This window comes from Balaenoptera borealis (genome assembly GCF_965194805.1).
Source record: "Balaenoptera borealis genome assembly, chromosome: 11".
In the NCBI taxonomy this organism is placed as follows: domain Eukaryota; kingdom Metazoa; phylum Chordata; class Mammalia; order Artiodactyla; family Balaenopteridae; genus Balaenoptera; species Balaenoptera borealis.
This window is the reverse complement of record NC_138868.1, coordinates 57,173,123-57,195,265: the sequence shown is the minus strand read 5'-3', so window position 1 is coordinate 57,195,265 and position 22,143 is coordinate 57,173,123. Positions and strand designations below refer to the sequence as shown.

At 37.7% G+C, this 22,143-nt stretch overlaps 1 protein-coding gene and 1 long non-coding RNA gene across 10 annotated transcripts in view; both read left to right on the top strand.

Annotated features, from left to right (window-relative positions):
• NARS2 (asparaginyl-tRNA synthetase 2, mitochondrial) overlaps nt 1-22,143 on the top strand; it is a 144,405-nt gene that overhangs the window by 105,740 nt on the left and 16,522 nt on the right. For 8 of the 9 annotated variants that reach the window (XR_014231775.1, XR_014231776.1, XM_082343369.1 and 5 more), the window contains 2 exons: nt 11,805-11,871; nt 13,321-13,458. Coding sequence is in view for 7 of the 9 variants with exons in the window: in XM_082343369.1 (XP_082199495.1) it covers nt 11,805-11,871; nt 13,321-13,458 (205 nt within the window). In the remaining 2 variants the exon portion in view is untranslated. The remainder of the gene's footprint in view (nt 1-11,804; nt 11,872-13,320; nt 13,459-22,143) is intronic. The other variant, XM_082343373.1, reaches the window with a different exon arrangement.
• LOC309606395 lies at nt 12-10,181 on the top strand. The gene is made up of 2 exons (XR_014231804.1): nt 12-9,189; nt 9,495-10,181. It is a non-coding gene; the product is annotated as an uncharacterized lncRNA (long non-coding RNA).

Sequence of the window (22,143 nt, the reverse complement as noted above, 5' to 3'; positions counted from 1 at the left end):
AGTAGATATTATACTTTCTCTGAACTTTATTCATAATTTATCATCGTATTTATCACACTGTATTAAATTTTTTTGTTTGTATATCTGCTTATCACACTCCCTAGACTCAAGGAAAAACCGTATTTTAATTATTTTTATAGCTCTTATGTCTGGTTCATAGTTGATAATCAGTGTTTCATGAATAAATAAATGAATAAATCATAGCAAGATAATGATCATAGTAATTATTAACTATATTCCTACAATTCAGACTAATTCTTTAGTAATCAAAATCTGGCTTGATTAAAAAACATGCTTTTAAGATAGATACATGTAATGTCTTTCCCTCTGTTTTTCTCTATTTCAGTCTTCCTTCTTTTTCTTTACCTTCGCTTGCTAAAATCTGAAAATGTATTCTGAATTGTTTTTTTAGCCACTATTTTAAAACCTAAAGATCTGTATTTTAAATATAGCACGTACATTATTGCTTCATTTCCACTATAATCCTGTTCAAGTAGAACTTGATATTGGACTGGTTGTTTATTCAACCAACCATATTAATCAGATAGGCTATTCTTTTCACAGTTTATTATGAAACACATATTGATATGGAAAAAACAACAAGCAACTTCTTATATGCAGTACAAATAATTCATATAAGACTTAGTATTCAGGGTATTTACAATGTGTAGAGGAAGTAAGTTTGATAATCTGAAGAAAAGAAAATTGTCTCTGAACATAAGTTAGTATCATTTTTCCCTTGCTATCTTAAGTTTGGGAAGTTTTTCTTCTAAGAGAATAAAGAATTCAACCTGTCCTTGAGAAGGGGAATAAGAAAAACCTGGCAGACTTGACTGAGCTGAGAATATCAGTTATCAGCCTAGACCTTCAGGCTACCAGTTAAAAATGATGAGTCATTGAGCCTGACCCAGTAACAAGGCAGCAGCTGTGGGATCAGAAAAGGAGGAAATAGGAGCCCTGTGATAGAGAACCGAAGGGCAATGAAGTACAAGTGAAGGCTTTTGAGACTTTTCCTTTCACTTAAATGTATATTGAATGTTTACTATGTGCCAGGCATTGTCCTAAAATCTAAAAACTGTTTAAAAACAGTGGACAAAGCAGATAAAATTCCATGCCTTTACTGAGCTTATATTTCTGGTGGAGGTAATAATAGCCAAGAGACAAGATAAATAAGTGAAACATACAGTCTGTGAAAATGAGTAATACTTATGGGGAAAAAAAACCAGAGAAGAGAAAGACGATAAGATAAAGGAAGAATGAGGAGGTGGAAATTTTAGATAGCATGGCAGGGAAGATCTCACTGAGATGATTTTTGAGTAAAGATCTCAAGAAAGTAAAGTAAGAGAACTAGTTATATGGGTAAGTGGGAAAAGAATATTCCAGGCAGAGGGAATAACAAGTACAAAGACCCTGAGGTTGGAGCATGCCTGACATGTTCAAGTAATAGTGAAGAGTGAGTAAGGGAAGAGGATACGAAGATAAAGTAAGAAAGGATGAGGGAGGTGGGGAAATCAGGTGGGGCCTTGTAGGGCACTGTGAAGAGTTTGGATTTTTACTTGGGTGAGGTGGGGAAGCTGTTGAAGGGTTCTGTGCAGAGATCTGACAAGATCTCAATTGGATTTAATAGGATCGCTCTGGCTATCTGTTGAGAATAGGCTGTAGTAGGACAAGAGTGAGAGCAGCAAAGCAAGTAGGAGATTGTTACAGTCATCTAGGTGCAAGTAGATGGTGGTTTGAACCTTGTGTAAGTTAGGGTTCTCCAGAGAAACAAGACCAACATGATGTGTGTATATAAAGATTTATTTTAAGGAATTAGCTCACACAATTGTAGAGGCTGGGCAAGTTAAAAATCTGTTGGAGTGGTCCAGCAGGCTGGAGACTCAAGGAGGAGCCAAGTCAAAGGCAGTCTGCTGGAAGATTCCTTCTTTCTTGGAGGAGGCCAGTCTTTGTTCTAGCAAGGCCTTCAGCTGGTTGGATGTTGTTCTGGAGGGTAATCTTCTTTACTCAGGATCCACTGATTTAAATGTTAACCTCATCCAAAAAAACACCATCTCAGAAATACCCTGAATGTTTGACCAAATATCTGAGTACTGTAGCCCAGCCAACTTGATACATAAAATTAACCATCACAGACCAGGATGGTAACAGTGGAGTTAGGCAAAATTGTCCTATTCTGGATATATTTTAAAGGTACAGCAAACAGGATTTACTGAGAGTGAAAAAGAGAGAGAAGGAGAGTTAAGAGTGACTTCAAGGCTTTTGACTTACACAGCTGTAGAAATGGAGTTGCTATTAACAGAGATGGGGGAAGCCATAGAGTAGTGGGGGAGGGTGTGGAGAGAGAGGGGTGATATCAGGCTCATCATCATGAGGTGCCATGTTAAGATTGAGATACTTTTCAGACATCCAGTTGTACATGTTGAGTAGGCAGTTTGAGTGTATGGGCCTAGAGTCTACAGGAGGGTTCTGGACATAAGCATATTGATAAAAGTTGTAATTAAGTAGGTAAGGAAAGAAGTAAATTAGGCATCCCAAGGAATCTGTACTGGTAACAGAAAACTAGGGAGATCTTAAGAGAAGTTATCCAACTTCTATCTAGTGAATAAGATCTAAGATGGGGGTAAAATATCCACCATTTATTGAATATTTACTATGTGCCACACAGCGATAAACTTTAAATACATTGTATTTCATTTTATCGTCACAACAACTCTGTGAGTAGTTATTGTTGCCCTTCTGTAGATGAAGAATCAACTCAAAAGAAATTAGGGGAGTAAAAGATGAAGTGGGGATTCAAACTCATGGTCATCTGATTTCAAAGCTCATGCTTTCAACCAGTGTATGTCATATATCTGAAAGGGCACTGGAATTAATGCTAGAGTAGTTGTAGCTCCCCCACTATCTTTATGACCCTTATGTATCATCTAACTGTTGTGCTTCAGAATCCATGTCTGTAAAATACCGAGGATGGGAACATGGGCTGTGCCGTATCAGTCATTGCTATCACCATTATCCATTCCACACAGCACTAATCATAGTTGTGGATTAAATTTATATGTGTGATTTTTTTTTTTTTTTTTTTGGTGTTGTCACCTCCGCATGGTCAGAGGCTTGTTTGTTTTACTTATGCACTGAGTATAGTGAACTATGTTTCAGAGGACCTGGATTCTAGTCCTGGCTCTACCACTTATTAGCCATTAATGAGTGAATTCATATTTTTCAACAAATATTTATTGACTACCTTCTATGAGTTAGGCACTGTGCTAGTCATTGAGGATTCAGTAGTGAAAATAGGCATGGATTAGTCCTTTTATGGAGTTTAGCATCTAGAGAAAAAGATGAATAGTTAAATATTTGCATGAATAATTATTTAATTACAACTACGAATTTGACTAATAGTAAATCTTTAACCTTTCTGAGCTTCAGTTTTCTCATCTATGAAGTGATAACTTGTCTGTCTTATTTTGGTGAAATGTTCAAATGCTGCTTAAGCAATATGTCAAAGACTAGATAACTTGAAAACCCTCCTGCTACAAAACATCTAAAAATGCTAGTTAAAGTATTATTAAATCCTTTTAAATGCATTGTTGAGTTCACTAGAATAGATGAGAAGTTCCAGGGGCTAGAAACAGAGGGGACTGAACATCCGAGGATGTACGTAAATTACATGATACTGAGGATTCTCAGGGTGGAGGGTACCAGAGATGGAGGGGGTTTGTAGTCTTTGAAACCAGAGATTTTAAAAGCCATGAGAGAATATGAGAGTAGACCTAAGCATGATGAATTAGAATCAAGATGCACCCCCCAAAATACACATACATACATGCGCACACCCACACGCAAGATACCATATGACTTACATTCTTTTGAATAAATAGATTTCAGTGTTCTTGAGTACTTGTTATAATTGTTTTATATGAAAGTATATTATTTAAAGGACTTGTGTAGTCTTTGAATTTAGCCTTTATCAAGCAGAAATAGAACACACTTATTTTACATTTTCTTTATAGTATTAAGGCTTTAAAAATATAGAGTACTTACCTTTTTAGTTGCTCTTCATTTATTTGTGTGAATTTGAGGCAAAGAATGCTAATAATAATCTCTGTAACTTAGCAGTTGTACTCCAACAGTTTCAGAATAATTTTCTTCATTCAACAACAAAAAATTTGAAATATGAAGGTAGTTTGATATTGTATCACGCAATATCACAATGTATTCTTTCCTCAAAGCACTTTGGAAATAGTTTCTGGGAAGGAGAAGAAATATTATTCCCTGTACATACCAAGAAAAGTTAGTAGAGAGTTGATGAAGGCCATTAAGGATATCCAGTGTCAGAACTGTAATTTGAACTTGAAAGTTCTGCCTCAACTTAAGGTATGGGAGGAATGTGGGGCAGAACATCTAGAATAACAAGAGATATTTAGACATGAGAGTCCTTTTTTTCTTAATAATGTAACTGTAACGTATCAATGGCACAAAATTCTAGTGCTTCCCATTTTTACTGCTCTTATATTTCTCAGTATAATGAGTAGATCATATCAAGTAATTGATGGAATAGAACAATAGAATTTCTAAGCAGACAAGAGCTTAATATAGCCCAGTCTCCTTATCTTATAAGTACAAATACTTAATTTTTTAATGTTTGTATTTTTAGAGTTTTGTATAAAATACAAAAATTTATAAAATGCTCTCATTGAGGTGAAGTGATTTACATAGTTACTAAGTGGTAGAGTCAAAGGGAGAACCCAGAGCCCATTATCTTTTACTTTGATAGAACGTATGAAACTCCACGTGGTTTAGGCATTATCTCAGCAGTTAAAAGCTTAGACTCTGGAGTCAGCACATCAAGGTTTACTTCTTACTTACATGAGTGATTTTTGGCAAGTTATTGATCCTCTCTAAGCTTCAGTTTCCCTTCTGTAAAATGCTCATTTAAAAATTATTACTACTATCAACACCAACACCATTCTTACCTTAGAAATTATCTGTTATTTAATACTAGATTTTAGTTGGAATAGAATTTCCATCTTCTAAAAAACCTATCACTCAAAACATAGCTTTGGGGGCTTTATTTGTACTCTCTGACACAACTCTTTCCAGTTAGTTATTATAGATGTGAACTTCATTTTTGCTTCAGAGAATACGTTTCTTAGGTTATTTTTTAACTCAGAGTCCTTCAGAAAGTTTGTAGATTTTTGCTTTTAATCATGCAGAATACTGTTGCAGAGAACATAGAGAAACTGACATTTTCATATACTATTGGTGGGCATAAATTGGAATAACCCTGTAAAAGGAGAACGATATCTTTGGCAGTGTCTTTCAAAATTATGAAAACTGCAAATGCAAATACTCTTGAATCCAACAATTCCATTTTTCCCATGTGCAAAATCAGTATGAGCATAAATTAGGTATATGTAGTCATGATTTATAATAGCAAAAGATTGGAAACAGCTGAAATATCCATCAATAGATGACTGGTTAAACTAATTAGGATACATCCACAAAGTGGAATGTTATGTAGTAGCTCAAAAAGTGAAGAAGTTCTTCATATACTGGTATGTAAAGATCTGCAACGTATATTATTGAGTAAGAAAAGGTGTAAAAGAGTGTGTATGATATGTATGCTATGGCTGCCATCTGTAAAAAAGGGGAGATTGAGTATTAATATTTGCTTATAGATGCATAAAACCCTCGAAGGAGACACAAGAAACCAATAACAGTAATTGTGTGTGAGGAGAGGAACTAGGTATCTATGGGACAGGGATGGAAGAAAGATGTATACTCTTTTATTCACCTTGAGTTTTTTTTTTTAAACTATGTGCATATATCACCTATCCAAACTGTTAAAACAAATTCTTGGTTTGGCTTGCTTTAGGCATGATGGTTTCTTACTGAGGTAACCAAAAATGATATTTTTCCTAAACAGTCGTACAATACTAGAATATATTACAAAAGCCTTACGATGGCCTCAAAGAGTTCATAGGATCTGACCTCTGACTACCTTTCCAATCTGATTTCCTGGCATTCTTCTCCTTGTTCAATATGCTCCAGTCACACTGAATTTTTTGTTCCTTGAATGAGCCAAACTGTTCCTCACTTCAGGCTTTTGTACTCACTGTTCCTTTTACCTGGAATACTTTCCCTTAGGTATTTATATGGCTCATTTCCTGACTTCAGGCAGGTTTCTGTTCAAATATCACCAATTCAGTAAGGCCTTTCTTGACCATCTTATCTAAAACAGCACCCCCAAATACCCTCTGTCTTTTTTTTTTTTTTAAACATCTTTATTGAAGTATAATTGCTTCACAGTGGTGTGTTATTTTCTGCTTTATAACAACATGAATCACCTACACATATACACACGTTCCCATATCTCCTCCCTCCCGCATCTCCCTCCCTCCCACCCTCCCCATCCCACCCCCCGAGGCGGTCACAAAGCACCGAGCTGATCTCCCTGTGCTATGCGGCTGCTTCCCACTAGCTATCTATTTTACATTTGGTAGTGTATATATGTCCATGACACTCTCTCACCCTGTCACATCTCACCCCTCCCCTTCCCCATATCCTCAAGTCCATTCTTTAGTAGGTCTGTGTCTTTATTCCCATCTTGCCACTAGGTTCTTCATGACATTTTTTTTTTCCTTAGATTCCATATATATGTGTTAGCATACTGTATTTCTTTTTCTCTTTCTGACTTACTTCACTCTGTATGACAGACTCTAACTCCATCCACCTCACTACAAATACCTCCATTTCATTTCTTTTTATGGCTGAGTAATATTCCATTGTATATATGTGCCACATCTTCTTTATCCATTCATCCGATGATGGACACTTAGGTTGCTTCCATGTCCTGGCTATTGTAAATAGAGCTGCAATGAACATTTTGGTACATGACTCTTTTTGAATTCTGGTTTTCTCAGGGTATATGCCGAGTAGTGGGATTGCTGGGTCGTATGGTAGTTCTATTTTTAGTTTTTGAAGGAACCTCCATACTGTTCTCCATAGTGGCTGTATCAATTTACATTCCCACCAACAGTGCAAGAGTGTTCCCTTTTCTCCACACCCTCTCCAGCATTTATTGTTTGTAGATTTTTTGATGATGGCCATTCTGACCGGTGTGAGATGATACCTCATTGTAGTTTTGATTTGCATTTCTCTAATGATTAAGGATGTTGAGCATTCTTTCATGTGTTTGTTGGCAATCTGTATATCTTCTTTGGAGAAATGTCTATTTAGGTCTTCTGCCCATTTTTGGATTGGGTTGTTTGTTTTTTTGTTATTGAGCTGCATGAGCTGCTTGTAAATCTTGGAGATTAATCCTTTGTCAGTTGCTTCATTTGCAAATATTTTCTCCCATTCTGAGGGTTGTCTTTTGGTCTTGTTTATGGTTTCCTTTGCTGTGCAAAAGCTTTTAAGTTTCATTAGGTCCCATTTGTTTATTTTTGTTTTTATTTCCATTTCTCTAGGAGCTGGGTCAAAAAGAATCTTGCTGTGATGTATGTCATAGAGTGTTCTGCCTATGTTTTCCTCTAAGAGTTTGATAGTGTCTGGCTTTACACTTAGGTCTTTAATCCATTTTGAGTTTATTTTTGTGTATGGTGTCAGGGAGTGTTCTAATTTCATACTTTTACATGTACCTGTCCAATTTTCCCAGCACCACTTATTGAAGAGGCTGTCTTTTCTCCACTGTATATGCTTGCCTTCTTTATCAAAGATAAGGTGACCATATGTGCATGGGTTTATCGGTGGGCTTTCTATCCTGTTCCATTGATCTATATTTCTGTTTTTGTGCCAGTACCACACTGTCTTGATTACTGTAGCTTTGTAATATAGTCTGAAGTCAGGGAGCCTGATTCCTCCAGCTCCATTTTTCGTTCTCAAGATTGCTTTGGCTATTCGGGGTCTTTTGTGTCTCCATACAAATCGTGAAATTTTTTGTTCTAGTTCTGTGAAAAATGCCAGTGGTAGTTTGATAGGGATTGCATTGAATCTGTAGATTGCTTTGGGTAGTAGAGTCATTTTCACAATGTTGATTCTTCCAATCCAAGAACATGGTATATCTCCCCATCTATTTGTATCATCTTTAATTTCTTTCATCAGTGTCTTATAATTTTCTGCATACAGGTCTTTTGTCTCCTTAGGTAGGTTTATTCCTAGATATTTTATTCTTTTTGTTGCAATGGTAAACGGGAGTGTTTTCTTAATTTCACTTTCAGATTTTTCATCATTAGTATATAGGAATGCAAGAGATTTCTGTGCATTAATTTTGTATCCTGCTACTTTACCAAATTCATTGATTAGCTCTAGTAGTTTTCTGGTGGCAGTTTTAGGATTCTCTATGTATAGTATCATGTCATCTTCAAACAGTGACAGCTTTACTTCTTCTTTTCCGATTTGGATTCCTTTTATTTCTTTTTCTTCTCTGATTGCTATGGCTAACACTTCCAAAACTATGTTGAATAATAGTGGTGAGAGTGGGCAACCTTGTCTTGTTCCTGATCTTAGTGGAAATGGTTTCAGTTTTTCACCATTGAGGACAATGTTGGCTGTGGGTTTGTCATATATGACCTTTATTATGTTGAGGAAAGTTCCCTCTATGCCTACTTTCTGCAGGGCTTTTATCATAAACGGGTGTTGAATTTTGTCGAAAGCTTTCTCTGCATCTATTGAGATGATCATATGGTTTTTCTCCTTCAGTTTGTAAATATGATGTATCACGTTGATTGATTTGCGTATATTGAAGAATCCTTGCATTCCTGGAATAAACCCCACTTGATCATGGTGTATAATCCTTTTAATGTGCTGTTGGATTCTGTTTGCTAGTATTTTGTTGAGGATTTTTGCATCTATGTTCATCAGTGATACTGGCCTGTAGTTTTCTTTCTTTGTGACATCTTTGTCTGGTTTTGGTATCAGGGTGATGGTGGCCTCGTAGAATGAGTTGGGGAATGTTCCTCCCTCTGCAATATTGTGGAAGAGTTTGAGAAGGATAGGTGTTAGCTCTTCTCTAAATGTTTGATAGAATTCGCCTGTGAAGCCATCTGGTCCTGGGCTTTTGTTTGTTGGAAGATTTTTAATCACAGTTTCAATTTCAGTGCTTGTGATTGGTCTGTTCATATTTTCTATTTCTTCCTGGTTCAGTCTCGGTAGGTTGTGCATTTCTAAGAATCTGTCCATTTCTTCCAGGTTGTCCCTTTTTTTATTAATTTATTTATATTTATTTTTGGCTGTGTTGGGTCTTCATTTCTGTGCGAGGGCTTTCTCCAGTTGCGGCGAGCGGGGGCCACTCTTCATCGCGGTGCGCGGGCCTCTCACTATCGCGGCCTCTCTTGTTGTGGAGCACACGCTCCAGACGCGCAGGCTCAGTAGTTGTGGCTCACGGGCCCAGTTGCTCCGCGGCATGTGGGATCCTCCCAGACCAGGGCTCGAACCCGCGTCCCCCGCATTGGCAGGAGGGACTCTCAACCACTGCGCCGCCAGGGAAGCCCCAGGTTGTCCCTTTTATTGGCATAGAGTTGCTTGTAGTAATCTCTCATGATCGTTTGTATTTCTGCAGTGTCAGTGGTTACTTCTCCTTTTTCATTTCTAATTCTATTGATTTGAGTCTTCTCCCTTTTTCTCTTGATGAGTCTGGCTAATGGTTTATCAGTTTTGTTTATCTTCTCGAAGAACCAGCTTTTAGTTTCATGGATTTTTGCTATTGTTTCCTTCATTTCTTTTTCATTTATTTCTTTTTTTTTTAGTTATTTATTTTATTTATTTATTTATGTGGGATCTTCCCAGACCAGGGCTCGAACCCGTGTCCCCTGCATTAGCAGGTGGATTCTTAACCACTGTGCCACCAGGGAAGCCCTTTTTCATTTATTTCTGATCTGATCTTAATGATTTCTTTCCTTCTGCTAGCTTTGGGGTTTTTTTGTTCTTCTTTCTCTAATTGCTTTAGGTGCAAGGTTAGGTTGTTTATTCGAGATGTTTCCTGTTTCTTGATGTAGGCTTGTATTGCTATAAACTTCCCTCTTAGAACTGCTTTTGCTGCATCCCATAGGTTTTGGGTCGTCGTGTCTCCATTGTCATTTGTTTCTAGGTATTTTTTGATTTCCCCTTTGATTTCTTCAGTGATCACTTCGTTATTAAGTAGTGTATTGTGTAGCCTCCATGTGTTTGTATTTTTTACAGATCTTTTCCTGTAATTGATATCTAGTCTCATAGCGTTGTGGTCGGAAAAGATACTTGATACGATTTCAATTTTCTTAAATTTACCAAGGCTTGATTTGTGACCCAAGATATGATCTATCCTGGAGAATGTTCCATGAGCACTTGAGAAAAATGTGTATTCTGTTGTTTTTGGGTGGAATGTCCTATAAATATCAATTAAGTCCATCTTGTTTAATGTATCATTTAAAGCTTCTGTTTCCTTATTTATTTTCATTTTGGATGATCTGTCCATTGGTGAAAGTGGGATGTTAAAGTCCCCTACTATGATTGTGTTGCTGTCGATTTCCCCTTTTATGGCTGTTAGTATTTGCCTTATGTATTGAGGTGCTCCTATGTTGGGTGCATAAATATTTACAATTGTTATACCTTCCTCTTGGATCGATCCCTTGATCATTATATAGTGTCCTTCCTTGTCTCTTGTAATAGTCTTTATTTTAAAGTCTATTTTGTCTGATATGAGCATTGCTACTCCAGCTTTCTTTTGATTTCCATTTGCATGGAATATCTTTTTCCATCCCCTCACTTTCAGTCTGTATGTGTCTCTAGGTCTGAAGTGGGTCTCTTGTAGACAGCATATATATGGGTCTTGTTTTTGTATCCATTCAGCCAGTCTGTGTCTTTTGGTGGGAGCATTTAATCCATTTACATTTAAGGTAATTATCGATATGTATGTTCCTATTCCCATTTTCTTAAATGTTTTGGGTTTGTTATTGTAGGTGTTTTCCTTCTCTTGTGTTTACTGCCTAGAGAAGTTCCTTTAGCATTTGTTGTAAAGCTGGTTTGGTGGTGCTGAACTCTCTCAGCTTTTGCTTGTCTGTAAAGGTTTTAATTTCTCCATCAAATCTCCATGAGATCCTTGCTGGGTAGAGTAACCTTGGTTGTAGGTTTTTCTCCTTCATCACTTTAAGTATATCCTGCCACTCCCTTCTGGCTTGCAGAGTTTCTGCTGAAAGATCAGCTGTTAACCTTATTACCCTCTGTCTTTTTATCTTGCCTTGTTTTTCTTCATAGCACCAATAGCTCCTTGGCTTATTTCTGTTTATTTGTTTATGTTTCTTACCCCCGTTGTGCATGTACACACACACACACACACACACACACACACACACACACACACACGGATAGCGACTCCATAAAGGCAGGGGCTTTGTTTTTATTTACTGTATCTCCAGTGCCTAGAATGATACCTAGCACATAGTAAGTGCTCAGTATATGTTGGATGAATGAATGACATCTTTAGAGAGAGAGTTTTGCTCTTTTAGCCTCAGTATTTCACACCTTTTAGGGCATTAGCATAACATGAATTCAGAGAAAATCTTTATTTGCATAAGTGACTAGCTTCTCTGTGTATACTGCAAGTGGATCAGGAGTGGGATTATTGAATGGCCATTTCTCTTCATGCTGATCAGACTCTCATAGGTCAACCTTAATTCCTGATTACTCAATAATCATTTTTACAATCATTTGATACTCATATATGATCTCAAAGACTGTATGAGAACAGGCCTTTCACAGTTTTCAGATGCACTAGTTAACAGCAGCCCATTGTATTAACCTTTCTCTGCTTTTACCCTGTTTCTCTCCAGCATTTCTTATACTGAGGCAGTGGAGATCTTAAAGCAGGCATCCCAGAACTTCACCTTCACTCCAGAGGTAGTATTTATATATATATATGTATGTATGTATGAAAATATGTTTCTCATATTTATATGATTTCATTAAGAATCCTTTAAAATAACCTTATTTCTCTTACTAGCAGTGTGTAGTATTTGCATATCTGTACATTGGCTTTTTTTTTGATGTTTGCCTAACCTCGTTGAAATATTTAGAATGAAAAATAATTTTGAAGTAGAATCATATCATTTGGAATAGAAGTGACAAAAGGGTTATAAAGAAGTTTCCCAAGTTTAGGAAGATGAAATTCCTTAGAAAGAATGGTAATCATAGAATATCAGTATAGAAATCAACTAGTTCAGTGTTTCCCGAAGTATATTCTGAATGATGTTAACAGTTGACAGAAGAGGTTATGTGATCAAGTAAGTTTAGGCAACACATTAAACAGGTTTCTTTTTCCGTTGAACTTTATAGAGGCTTCTGATTTGTGATCCACTTTGAAAAACACTGAGTTTTGTGTGTTTTTGTTTTTTCCCAGAACTCCTTTATTTTATGGGTAAGGATATAGGTCTGGAAAAGCCACATGATTTATCAGTAGACATGCACATAATGTTAGAAGCAAGTCTCCTCGTTCCTATGCCAGTGCTTCTTTCCTATAAGATATTGCCAGACAAGTGGGAATAGTGAGATAATGTTAAGAATGTAATACTTTGTCTTCAAACTATTCCTTACACCAGCTCCATTCCCAGTTAAGGCAGATGCTCTCTTTAAGTTACGAGTGCCCTGTGCTTGTTATATTTATAATCAACTGACTTCTTTGTATAATTTTCTGTTTAATGTTTGTCTCCCATCCTGGAAGCTTCATGAACTCAGGGATTTTGTTTTTTTTACCAGTTTCCAGTACCTAGCATGGTACTTGGGGTTTAATAGGCACATTAGTATTTGCTGAATAAATAGATGAACAGTGTTATTAAATATTCATCAAAGAGCATCTGATATATTAGTTGACTCTTTTATCAAAAAAAGAAAAAAGTCACTGGGAGAAGCCATCTAGCCAGAGATAGACTCAATATTAGGAATATTATCTTTCGTCATTTAATTTCCTGAAACTTAGGGACAGTAACTGTAGAAGAAGCTCTTGGCAATATTAATAAAAATTATGATTCTGAATCAGCTTTTATACACCATGGAAAGTATACTGTGTTTTCCTACAGATGCTATTTATCTGCTAAATGCTGCTCCCTGAGATGGGGCACAGAAAGCATAGTGTTTACTAGTTTCAGCTTTCATCATTCCAGGCCTTTGGATGCTCTTGTTAACACATCTCTCTCTAGTTTATTTATCTGTGTAACCTCAGCAGACAGCTCCACACATCCCTGATCCTCAGGGAGAAGAAGCCCTTGGCACTGATACAGATTATTTTTAGGTCCTGCATTGTATATTTCAGCTCTGTCTTCTCCTTTGATAATTTCTTTTTTCTCATTACAGTGGGGTGCTGATCTACACACTGAACATGAAAAGTACCTGGTGAAGCACTGTGGTGACATACCAGTCTTTGTCATTAATTATCCATTAGCACTCAAGCCCTTCTACATGAGGGATAATGAAGACAGCCCTCAGCACACAGTAAGAAAAGACATTAAATAAATTGGGGTTAGTCACCTCAGAGTCTGCGGTTTTTCCCTTGATTTAATTTCATTTATCCTTTGGTATATTTTCTTAAATTATATCATTCACTCTTTATATCTCTTAAAATGATAACATTTCTCAAAGGCACCTCTAAAAATGCGTTCCCAAAGAAGATCCCAATGTTCTATAAGCATACTCCCTCATTTCTATCGTAGGGTGTCCTTCTCAGTTAAGCAGATACAAATGGAGGTGTGTTTTGTTTTGTTTTTTTAAATTACTGAGAGTCCTAGAGCGCTGTATAGCAATGTGCCCGGTCTCCTATCAAATACTGATTAGGAGACTGCAGTGGGGGGGAGATGTTGGGCAAGAGATAATAGTAGTGACATGATCGGGCAAGGGAAGAGCTAGCTTGGAACATCAAGCAGCCTCTAGAGTACTTTGGCTATCAAATAGAAGTAGTGAGGGGAAGGTTATGGAGGGATTGAAGAGGTCTGGGCGGATTCTCCACTTGGTCAGTCCTCTTCCAACCATCTCTTCTTTCTCTACCTGTCTTGTCTCTGTCTGTCTGTCTGTCTGCTCTCTTTAGCCTTTCTTGTCCTCTGTTCTTTCTTTACCCCTCAACTACAGTTGATTTTTATTCTTCGTGTTTCCTTTTTCCTTTTTTGTCTCTTCTCTCCTTCACAAAATTGGCAGTAATATAAAATAAGAATATATTTGACTCTTTAAATATGTATTGAATAGTTATATATTTAATATCATTAATTGTAAAAGTCTGAGACAAATATGTTTATCTCAAAAAAGTTCACAAACCTAAACTTTGCCATCTTGTACTTTTCACTTGCCTCTAGATAAACACCAGTAGGAAAATGTAGATCAGGACCTACCAGTAAATTAAATGACCTCGTCTTAGTATATAAGGTTATCTTTTTGAATGTATTTCCTGTCTTCTCTCAGATTACAGTGTTACCAAAACAATATTAGGGGACTTCCCTGGTGGTCCAGTGGTTTAGACTCCACGCTTCCACTGCAGGGAGCACGGGTTCAACCCCAGGTCAGGAAACTAAGATCCCACATGGCACACGGCATGGCCGAAAAACAACAACAACAACAACAACAACAACAATATTAGCCGCCAGTTAGTATGAGGTAAACACTCTCATCTCATCTCTAAGTCTCAAAACAGCCTTGACAAGAAACTCATTGTTTCTCCCATTCTACATGTAGAAAACTGGGGTGCAAAGAGACCAATTAATTTCCCAAGGCTACATGGCTGGTAAGTGACAGAGTTCATATTAGAACCTGATTCCCTCTGGCTCTGAAGTCTGTGTTCTCTTCCACTCTATCACTCTGCCTCAAAATCACAGATATAAAATTACATTTTAGCCACCGATTCTACACATCCCCACCTTTCACACCAGCATTATCCAAAACCAATGAGCAACACAATTGATTTATGATTCTTACTTCCTCTTTTCCCTACCAACCCTCTGGTATAATCGATTATGAGAAATGAATAGGCCCACAGGTTAGCAGCCAAAAAATGAGAGTGACTAGGGCGTAGATTATCCAATCTTAGATAATTCAGCATTGAGCCTACATCACAAAATAGAGGCCTGTGTCTGTATCTCTTGGCTTTTTTATCACTCCACGCTATCCCACTTCACCTCCCTTCCCCAGCACACACACACCATGTATTCCTCTCATAACTTCCCGAAGTAGAACACCTTGCAGTCATTCAGTTTTGCACTCCTTAAAAATACTCTGCTTAAAGCAGGTCTAAGAGGGAAGTTTATAGCAATACAATCCTACCTTAAGAAACAGGAAACATCTCAAATAAACAACCTAACCTTGCACCTAAAGCAATTAGAGAAAGAAGAACAAAAAAACCCCAAAGCCAGCAGAAGGAAAGAAATTATAAAGATCAGGTCAGAAATAAATGAAAAAGAAATGAAGGAAACCATAGCAAAAATCAATGAAACTAAAAGCTGGTTCTTTGAGAAGATAAACAAAATTGATAACCCATTAGCCAGACTCATCAAGAGAAAAAGGGAGAAGACTCAAATCAATAGAATTAGAAATGAAAAAGGAGAAGTAACAACTGACACTGCAGAAATACAAAGGATCATGAGAGATTGCTACAGGCAACTATATGCCAATAAAATGGACAACCTGGAAGAACTGGACAAATTCTTAGAAACACACAACCTTCCGAGGCTGAACCAGGAAGAAATAGAAAATATAAACAGACCAATCACAAGCACTGAAATTGAGACTGTGATTAAAAATCTTCCAACAAACAAAAGCCCAGGACCAGATGGCTTCACAGGCGAATTCTATCAAACATTTAGAGAAGAGCTAACACCTATCCTTCTCAAACTCTTCCACAATATTGCAGAGGGAGGAACACTCCCCAACTCATTCTACGAGGCCACCATCACCCTGATACCAAAACCAGACAAAGATGTCACAAAGAAAGAAAACTACAGGCCAGTATCACTGATGAACATAGATGCAAAAATCCTCAACAAAATACTAGCAAACAGAATCCAACAACACATTAAAAGAATCATACACCATGATCAAGTGGGGTTTATCCCAGGAATGCAAGGATTCTTCAATATACGCAAATCAATCAATGTGATACACCGTATTAACAGATTGAAGGAGAAAAACCATATGATCATCTCAATAGATGCAGAGAAAGCTTTCGACAAAATTCAACACCCATGTATGATAAAAACCCTCCAGAAAGTAGGCATAGAGGGAACTTACCTCAACATAATAAAGGCCATATATGACAAACCCACAACAAACATCGTCCTCAGTGGTGAAAAACTGAAACCATTTCCACTAAGATCAGGAACAAGACAAGGTTGCCCACTCTCACCACTATTATTCAACATAGTTTTGGAAGTTTTAGCCACAGCAATCAGAGAAGAAAAGAAATAAAAGGAATCCAAATCGGAAAAGAAGAAGTAAAGCTGTCACTGTTTGCAGATGACATGATACTATACATAGAGAATCCTAAAGACTCTACCAGAAAACTACTAGAGCTAATCAATGAATTTGGTAAAGTAGCAGGATACAAAATTAATGCACAGAAGTCTCTTGTATTCCTATACACTAATGATGGAAAAATCTGAAAGAGAAGTTAAGGAAACACTCCCATTTACCACTGCAACAAAAAGAATAAAATCCCTAGGAATAAACCTACCTAAGGAGACAAAAGACCTGTACGCAGAAAACTATAAGGCACTGATGAAAGAAATTAAAGATGATGCAAACAGATGGAAAGATATACCATGTTCTTGGATTAGAAGAATCAACATTGTGAAAATGACTATAATACCCAAAGCAGTCTACAGATTCAATGCAATCCCTATCAAACTACCAACGGCATTTTTCACAGAACTAGAATAAAACATTTCACAATTTGTATGGAAACAGAAAAGACCCCGAATAGTCTTGAGGACCTTTTTTTCACTTATCAGTGTATCCTAGTGCCTAGCATAATGCCTGGGACATAGCAGGCACCTGATATCTATTTGGTGATGTGTAGGTGAGTGGATGAATCGAGCCCAGCACAGTTTTAGACACATAGTGGAGAAGTAGTGAGAAAGTGACGTGATTTACTAAGGAAGTTCCTGGGAAGCTAAAGAGCAGCTTTTACTCAAATTTTTTTGAGTGATGGCAACATGGCATATAGGAAAGTCCAGGGGCTTTAGAATCAGGCACTCTTGGTTTCAGGTCTCAGGTCTTTGTGTTATAAACTTTGTGATCTTAGATAAACCACCTAATTTCTTTGAGTCTTATTTTCCCATCTGTAAAAATGAGGTGATAATATTTTCCAGGATTATGGGGATTGAATTAACCCATAGCTAATAATATATGAAAAGTACACAGCCTAGTGTTTGGGGTGGTAGGTAGTCAATAAGTGTGAAGTCCCCTTTCCTTCTAAATTTTATAAATCTTTATTGTGTTAAAGCCCAGTAACATTAAAATGTGTGTGTGTTGGGGCAGGGGATGCCACATCATAACGTGCCATTACGTAAGATTCCTTAAAAGGCAGTTCTCTCCTAGACCGCAGTCACAGATGGTACCTTCAGAAGTACCGGGAGGCCTTCATTATGACAAGTCTCTCTATTTTTTTTTTAATTTATTTATTTTTGGCTGTGTTGAGCCTTCGTTGCTGTGCGCGGGCTTCCTCTAGTTGCGGCGAGCGGGGGCTACTCTTCGTTGTGGTGCGCGGGCTTCTCATTGCGGTGGCTTCTCTTGTTGTAGAGCACAGGCTCTAGGCGCACAGGCTTCAGTCGTTACAGCACACGGGCTCAGTAGTTGTGGCTCACGGGCTCTAGAGCGCAGGCTCAGTAGTTGTGGCGCATGGGCTTAGTTGCTCCGTGGCATGTGGGATCTTCCTGGACCAGGGCTCGAACCCGTGTCCCCTGCACTGGCAGATGGATTCTTAACCACTGCACCACCAGGGAAGTCCCAAGTCTCTCTAATAATGTGGTCTCACAGCCTGAAACCTGAAGGCATTATAATAAACTTTAGTGTACTTTTGTAATTTATGCGGTGCTATAGCTTATAGCTTCTGAGAGCTAAATTATTAAAATATAACTTACTTAAACTATATACAACATTGATTCATTAGCAACCTAGATTTCTTTTCAACCCACCTATATTAATATAAACTGTCTGCTTCCATCCCTACTTTATTTTTTCCAGTGGTGAATGAACAGGCTTTGGGTCAGCTAACTAAATTCTGTGTTTCTTTTAGTAGGGGTGCAATAACAGGTTATGAGTAGGGTTGCAGAGTTTCTGCAAAGGGTGCAATTCAATCTTAAAAAATTAAAACAGGTGTGTTTCAGAGTTGCCTTCTTTAGGAAATCAAGAGAGAAGTATAGGGGAATGTGTAACCTATGCTTGTAACATTTGGCCAGAGGTAATGAATAGTAATATGGTATATTTTTACAGCTATAGTTTCTTTTTCTTTCTTTCTTTCCCTCACCCCCTCCAAAAAATAATAATATTAATAATGGTATGCAGTATGTAATAGTGAAAAGTACACTGGACTAAGAAGTTACTAGTGCCAGGTTTGAAAGCCACCTCTCTTACTAGTTATTTTTATGGCCTTAGGCAAGTTTCTCCAATCTCTGAGCCTCAGTTTCTCCTTCCATAGAATCAGAGAATTGGATTAAATGACCTACAGTGTACTAACCAGCTCTAAAATTCTCTGATCCCAGGTAGCCTAAGTCTTTGCTCATTTGGATATATAAGAATAACTTGTAAATTACCAAACATATTTGATCATTTGAAGGGGACAGATCATGGGCCTAAATAAAATGAATCTAAGCAAACATGCAAAATGCCATATGCCCCTGAATTTGGGTCCTGCATAAGTCCTCCTAAGGCAGGTGGCAAATATTCAGTTAGGGTATTGGCTTCACAGAGAAGCCATGTGTGATTAGGAAAAGTGACTGCCCAACAGTCCCTGATAGGATGCCAAGATCACCGGGTAATGTTCTAATTTTTAAAATTTTATCAGTATTACTTAGTAAATCATAAAAATTAAAACATTAGTGAGCACTCAGTAAAGTACATATTGCGAAGTCAATTTGGAAGGAAGAGTACTCAACCAAGGGGTATCTAATGAATTTCCCTGAGCTTGGGGCTAATTAACCGACCTGCATCAAAATAACTTGAGCCTCAAACCAACAGAAATAGTGATGAAGGGAGTTTCCAATTTTGCCCATATCTAGGACTAATGACTATCCTGGGAATTTATGTTGAAGTAGAAAGTATGCATTTCAGTCCATCTAAAATGCTCCCATACTAGCCATTTTACTATCCAAAGGCCATTTTCATTCCTTGCTACATGTAGCCCATCTGCATCTTCACACTGTCACATCTGGAAGGCTCTCTTTCCTAGCTGCACCTCATTGTTTTTAGGGGCCAGATACTATCTGTATCAACAGTTAGAGCAAAAGCTCATAGAGGCTTAAACCACAAATTTATTTCCTGTGATTTGTGGAACAGTCTTCTTCCTTTGATAATGGTACATAATATTGCTCCATTGGTGGTAGCACCTGTGAGAAACTGAATAGGAAAGTATTCGGTTTCTGGTTTTCATCAATATTTAAAAACAGGTAGGAAGAGAGGTAGCAGAAGATGGGACATTAAACTTTTTTCCCCTCTCTTTGAAGTTAGCATAGAAGAGGTTATATATTAAAGGCCTTGTTCCTATCTAGCCTGTTCATTTTTTAATTCAAGGGCTGAGTTTTCTTTTCAGTACACTGATTGGAATCAAAGAGTAGGAGTCAAAAGGGAGTGTCATAAATAGAGACCAGGGCTGTTCAGCTTAAATACCAACACACACTATTTCTAGGCAGCATGCTGCTGTAGCTGTGTGACTTAAGCAAAATCAAAACTCATACACAGTTGGAGGAAGATGTGCCAGACAGCATTCTGGCCTAGAAGATGTGCCCAAAGTGGAATAAGTTTTAAGACTAAAGAAGTTAGCAAAGGGTGTAGTAAAAATATTTGTAGCCTTAAAAAAAAAAAAAAAATATATATATATATATATATATATATATATATGTAGCCTTCATTGAGAACTGTGTAGGAGAGTGAGAGGACAGCAGAACTGAAGTTCTTCTATTTATTTCAAGTCTCCCAAAGATGCACAGGAACACAGTGGAAATTTTAGGTGAAATTTGGTCAGCTTTGAATTAAGAGGACATTTCCCTGTGCAGCCTGTGGATTCTCACTTCCTCATCAAGGGCGGGATTGCTCAGCCCCTGGCTCTTTAAGCTAGCTTTAGACTCCTGTAAACCACAGACCTGCCAGCCCATCCTAGCAAACTAATCACCTGCTAATGATCTGGGCAACTTGCTTGTTTTCAACCTTTTGCACTCTAACTGCCTTACCACCCGTCACTTGGCAAACACACAACCAAGTTTTTCTCATTACTTCTTAAGAAATTTGTGTGAGTCGCTCCACATTTTGTACTTTGTTCACCCCTATGTCATGATTTGTATTATATCTGTATGTGCCTTTTACCTCCCCTAGAGCCCTGGAGAACCAGGCAGTTTCTGTAGTAATTAGCCCAGTAGTTACCAGGTGGAGACACAGAAGAATCCTATCTGGAATCTCAGCCTTAACTAAGAAGTGTGGAAATTGAGGGGATTGTTATAGTGATCTTTAGGGAATGCAGTATTTTTTTATATCATATCAGAAGAAAGTGCCCCTCTGTGTCTACTAATGTAAATGTCATTATTTATATTTGAGGAATACTTTACTATACTATAGGTTCTCAGAAAATGTGCAGAATCTCTAAGTGGATTGGAAGATCTCATTATAAAAGGAAAGCAGGACGTAAACAGATCTGATATTGTTGAAGGGAAACCTAAAGTAACAGAAAAGAGAAGAAGGTTATATGTAGGAAGAGAGGAGAAGAAGGCCTTTGTGGGCCTTTCTTCCCCAAGAGATAAATCTGTCCTTGATAAAAAAGAAATAGTACCCTGTAGTCATGGAACATTGATGAGGCATTAAGAGGAATGCCTTACTTAAAAGGTACACAGCTCCTAGGAGGGGAAGCAACTTTACTCTCCATGTCAAGAGGACATACAGGAAATTCTCCTGCCTGAGAGTGTGAATTTTCAGACCATCCAGACAAAGAAAGGACATAGATGAGGATGTCTTCCTTCTGCATGTCACAAAATTAGTAGTGATATGGGACTTGATCTTCTAAACTTTTTATTCAACTAAAATAGACTATTTGGTAAGTTCTTTCCTACTGATAAGTTCCTTTCCCAGAGTACAGAGGAAGGAAATAGGGGAACTGTTATTCTGACCTGAATTCTAATTAACAATGAGAAATTGGTTGGGAAAGTGGAAGTGGAAGAGCCCAAGTAGGTGGGGGGAAAAGCTACCTGGTAAATTGTTTTATTATACATAAATGATTGCCGCTTCGCCCTTGGGAGGCAGGGACAGGGGTATTTTTGCTGCCCCACTGACATGAGCTTCGTGACTTGCATGTGGCTTACATTGGCCAAAGAATTGGGAGCAAACATGACCTACATACATTACTTCTGGACAAATGCTTTTACTACATTCTCATCATGCTCTTTTTTCCCATCGGCCACAAGATCAGCAATACCTCAGAAAGAGGCTTTTTTATCGTTTCAAGCCAGGATGGACATGCAGCATAGGTTTTACAAAGCCAGTTCATTGATGTAAAGCAGTGTTTCTCAATCAGGGGTTATTTTGTTCCCCTTACCCCCACCCAGGAGACATTCAGCAACGTCTGGAGACTTTTTTGGTTGTCATAACTAGGGGAGTATAACTGTTGGGAGATAGAGGGAAATCAAATATTAATACAAAGGAGGTTTGTAATCAAAGATAAATATGAGTCTTACACTCCTCTAAAAATAGCATTAAGAAAACCTAAGGTCCACAGCTGACATAATTTAGACCTGCAAAAAATGCTAAGATCCCAAAAGGGTTTTTGCTTGTTTTAGCTGTGTTAGCAGCAGGACCAAGCAAGAAATGGATCTCTTGTTTGATGCATCAAGGCTTGCCTCAATTCCTCATCACTGACCACCAGCCTCTGCTGGACTACCTACTTCTTATTCTTCCATAATAGCTGATTCCTCAGCATTTTGTTTTCTTTTGAGGCAGTGG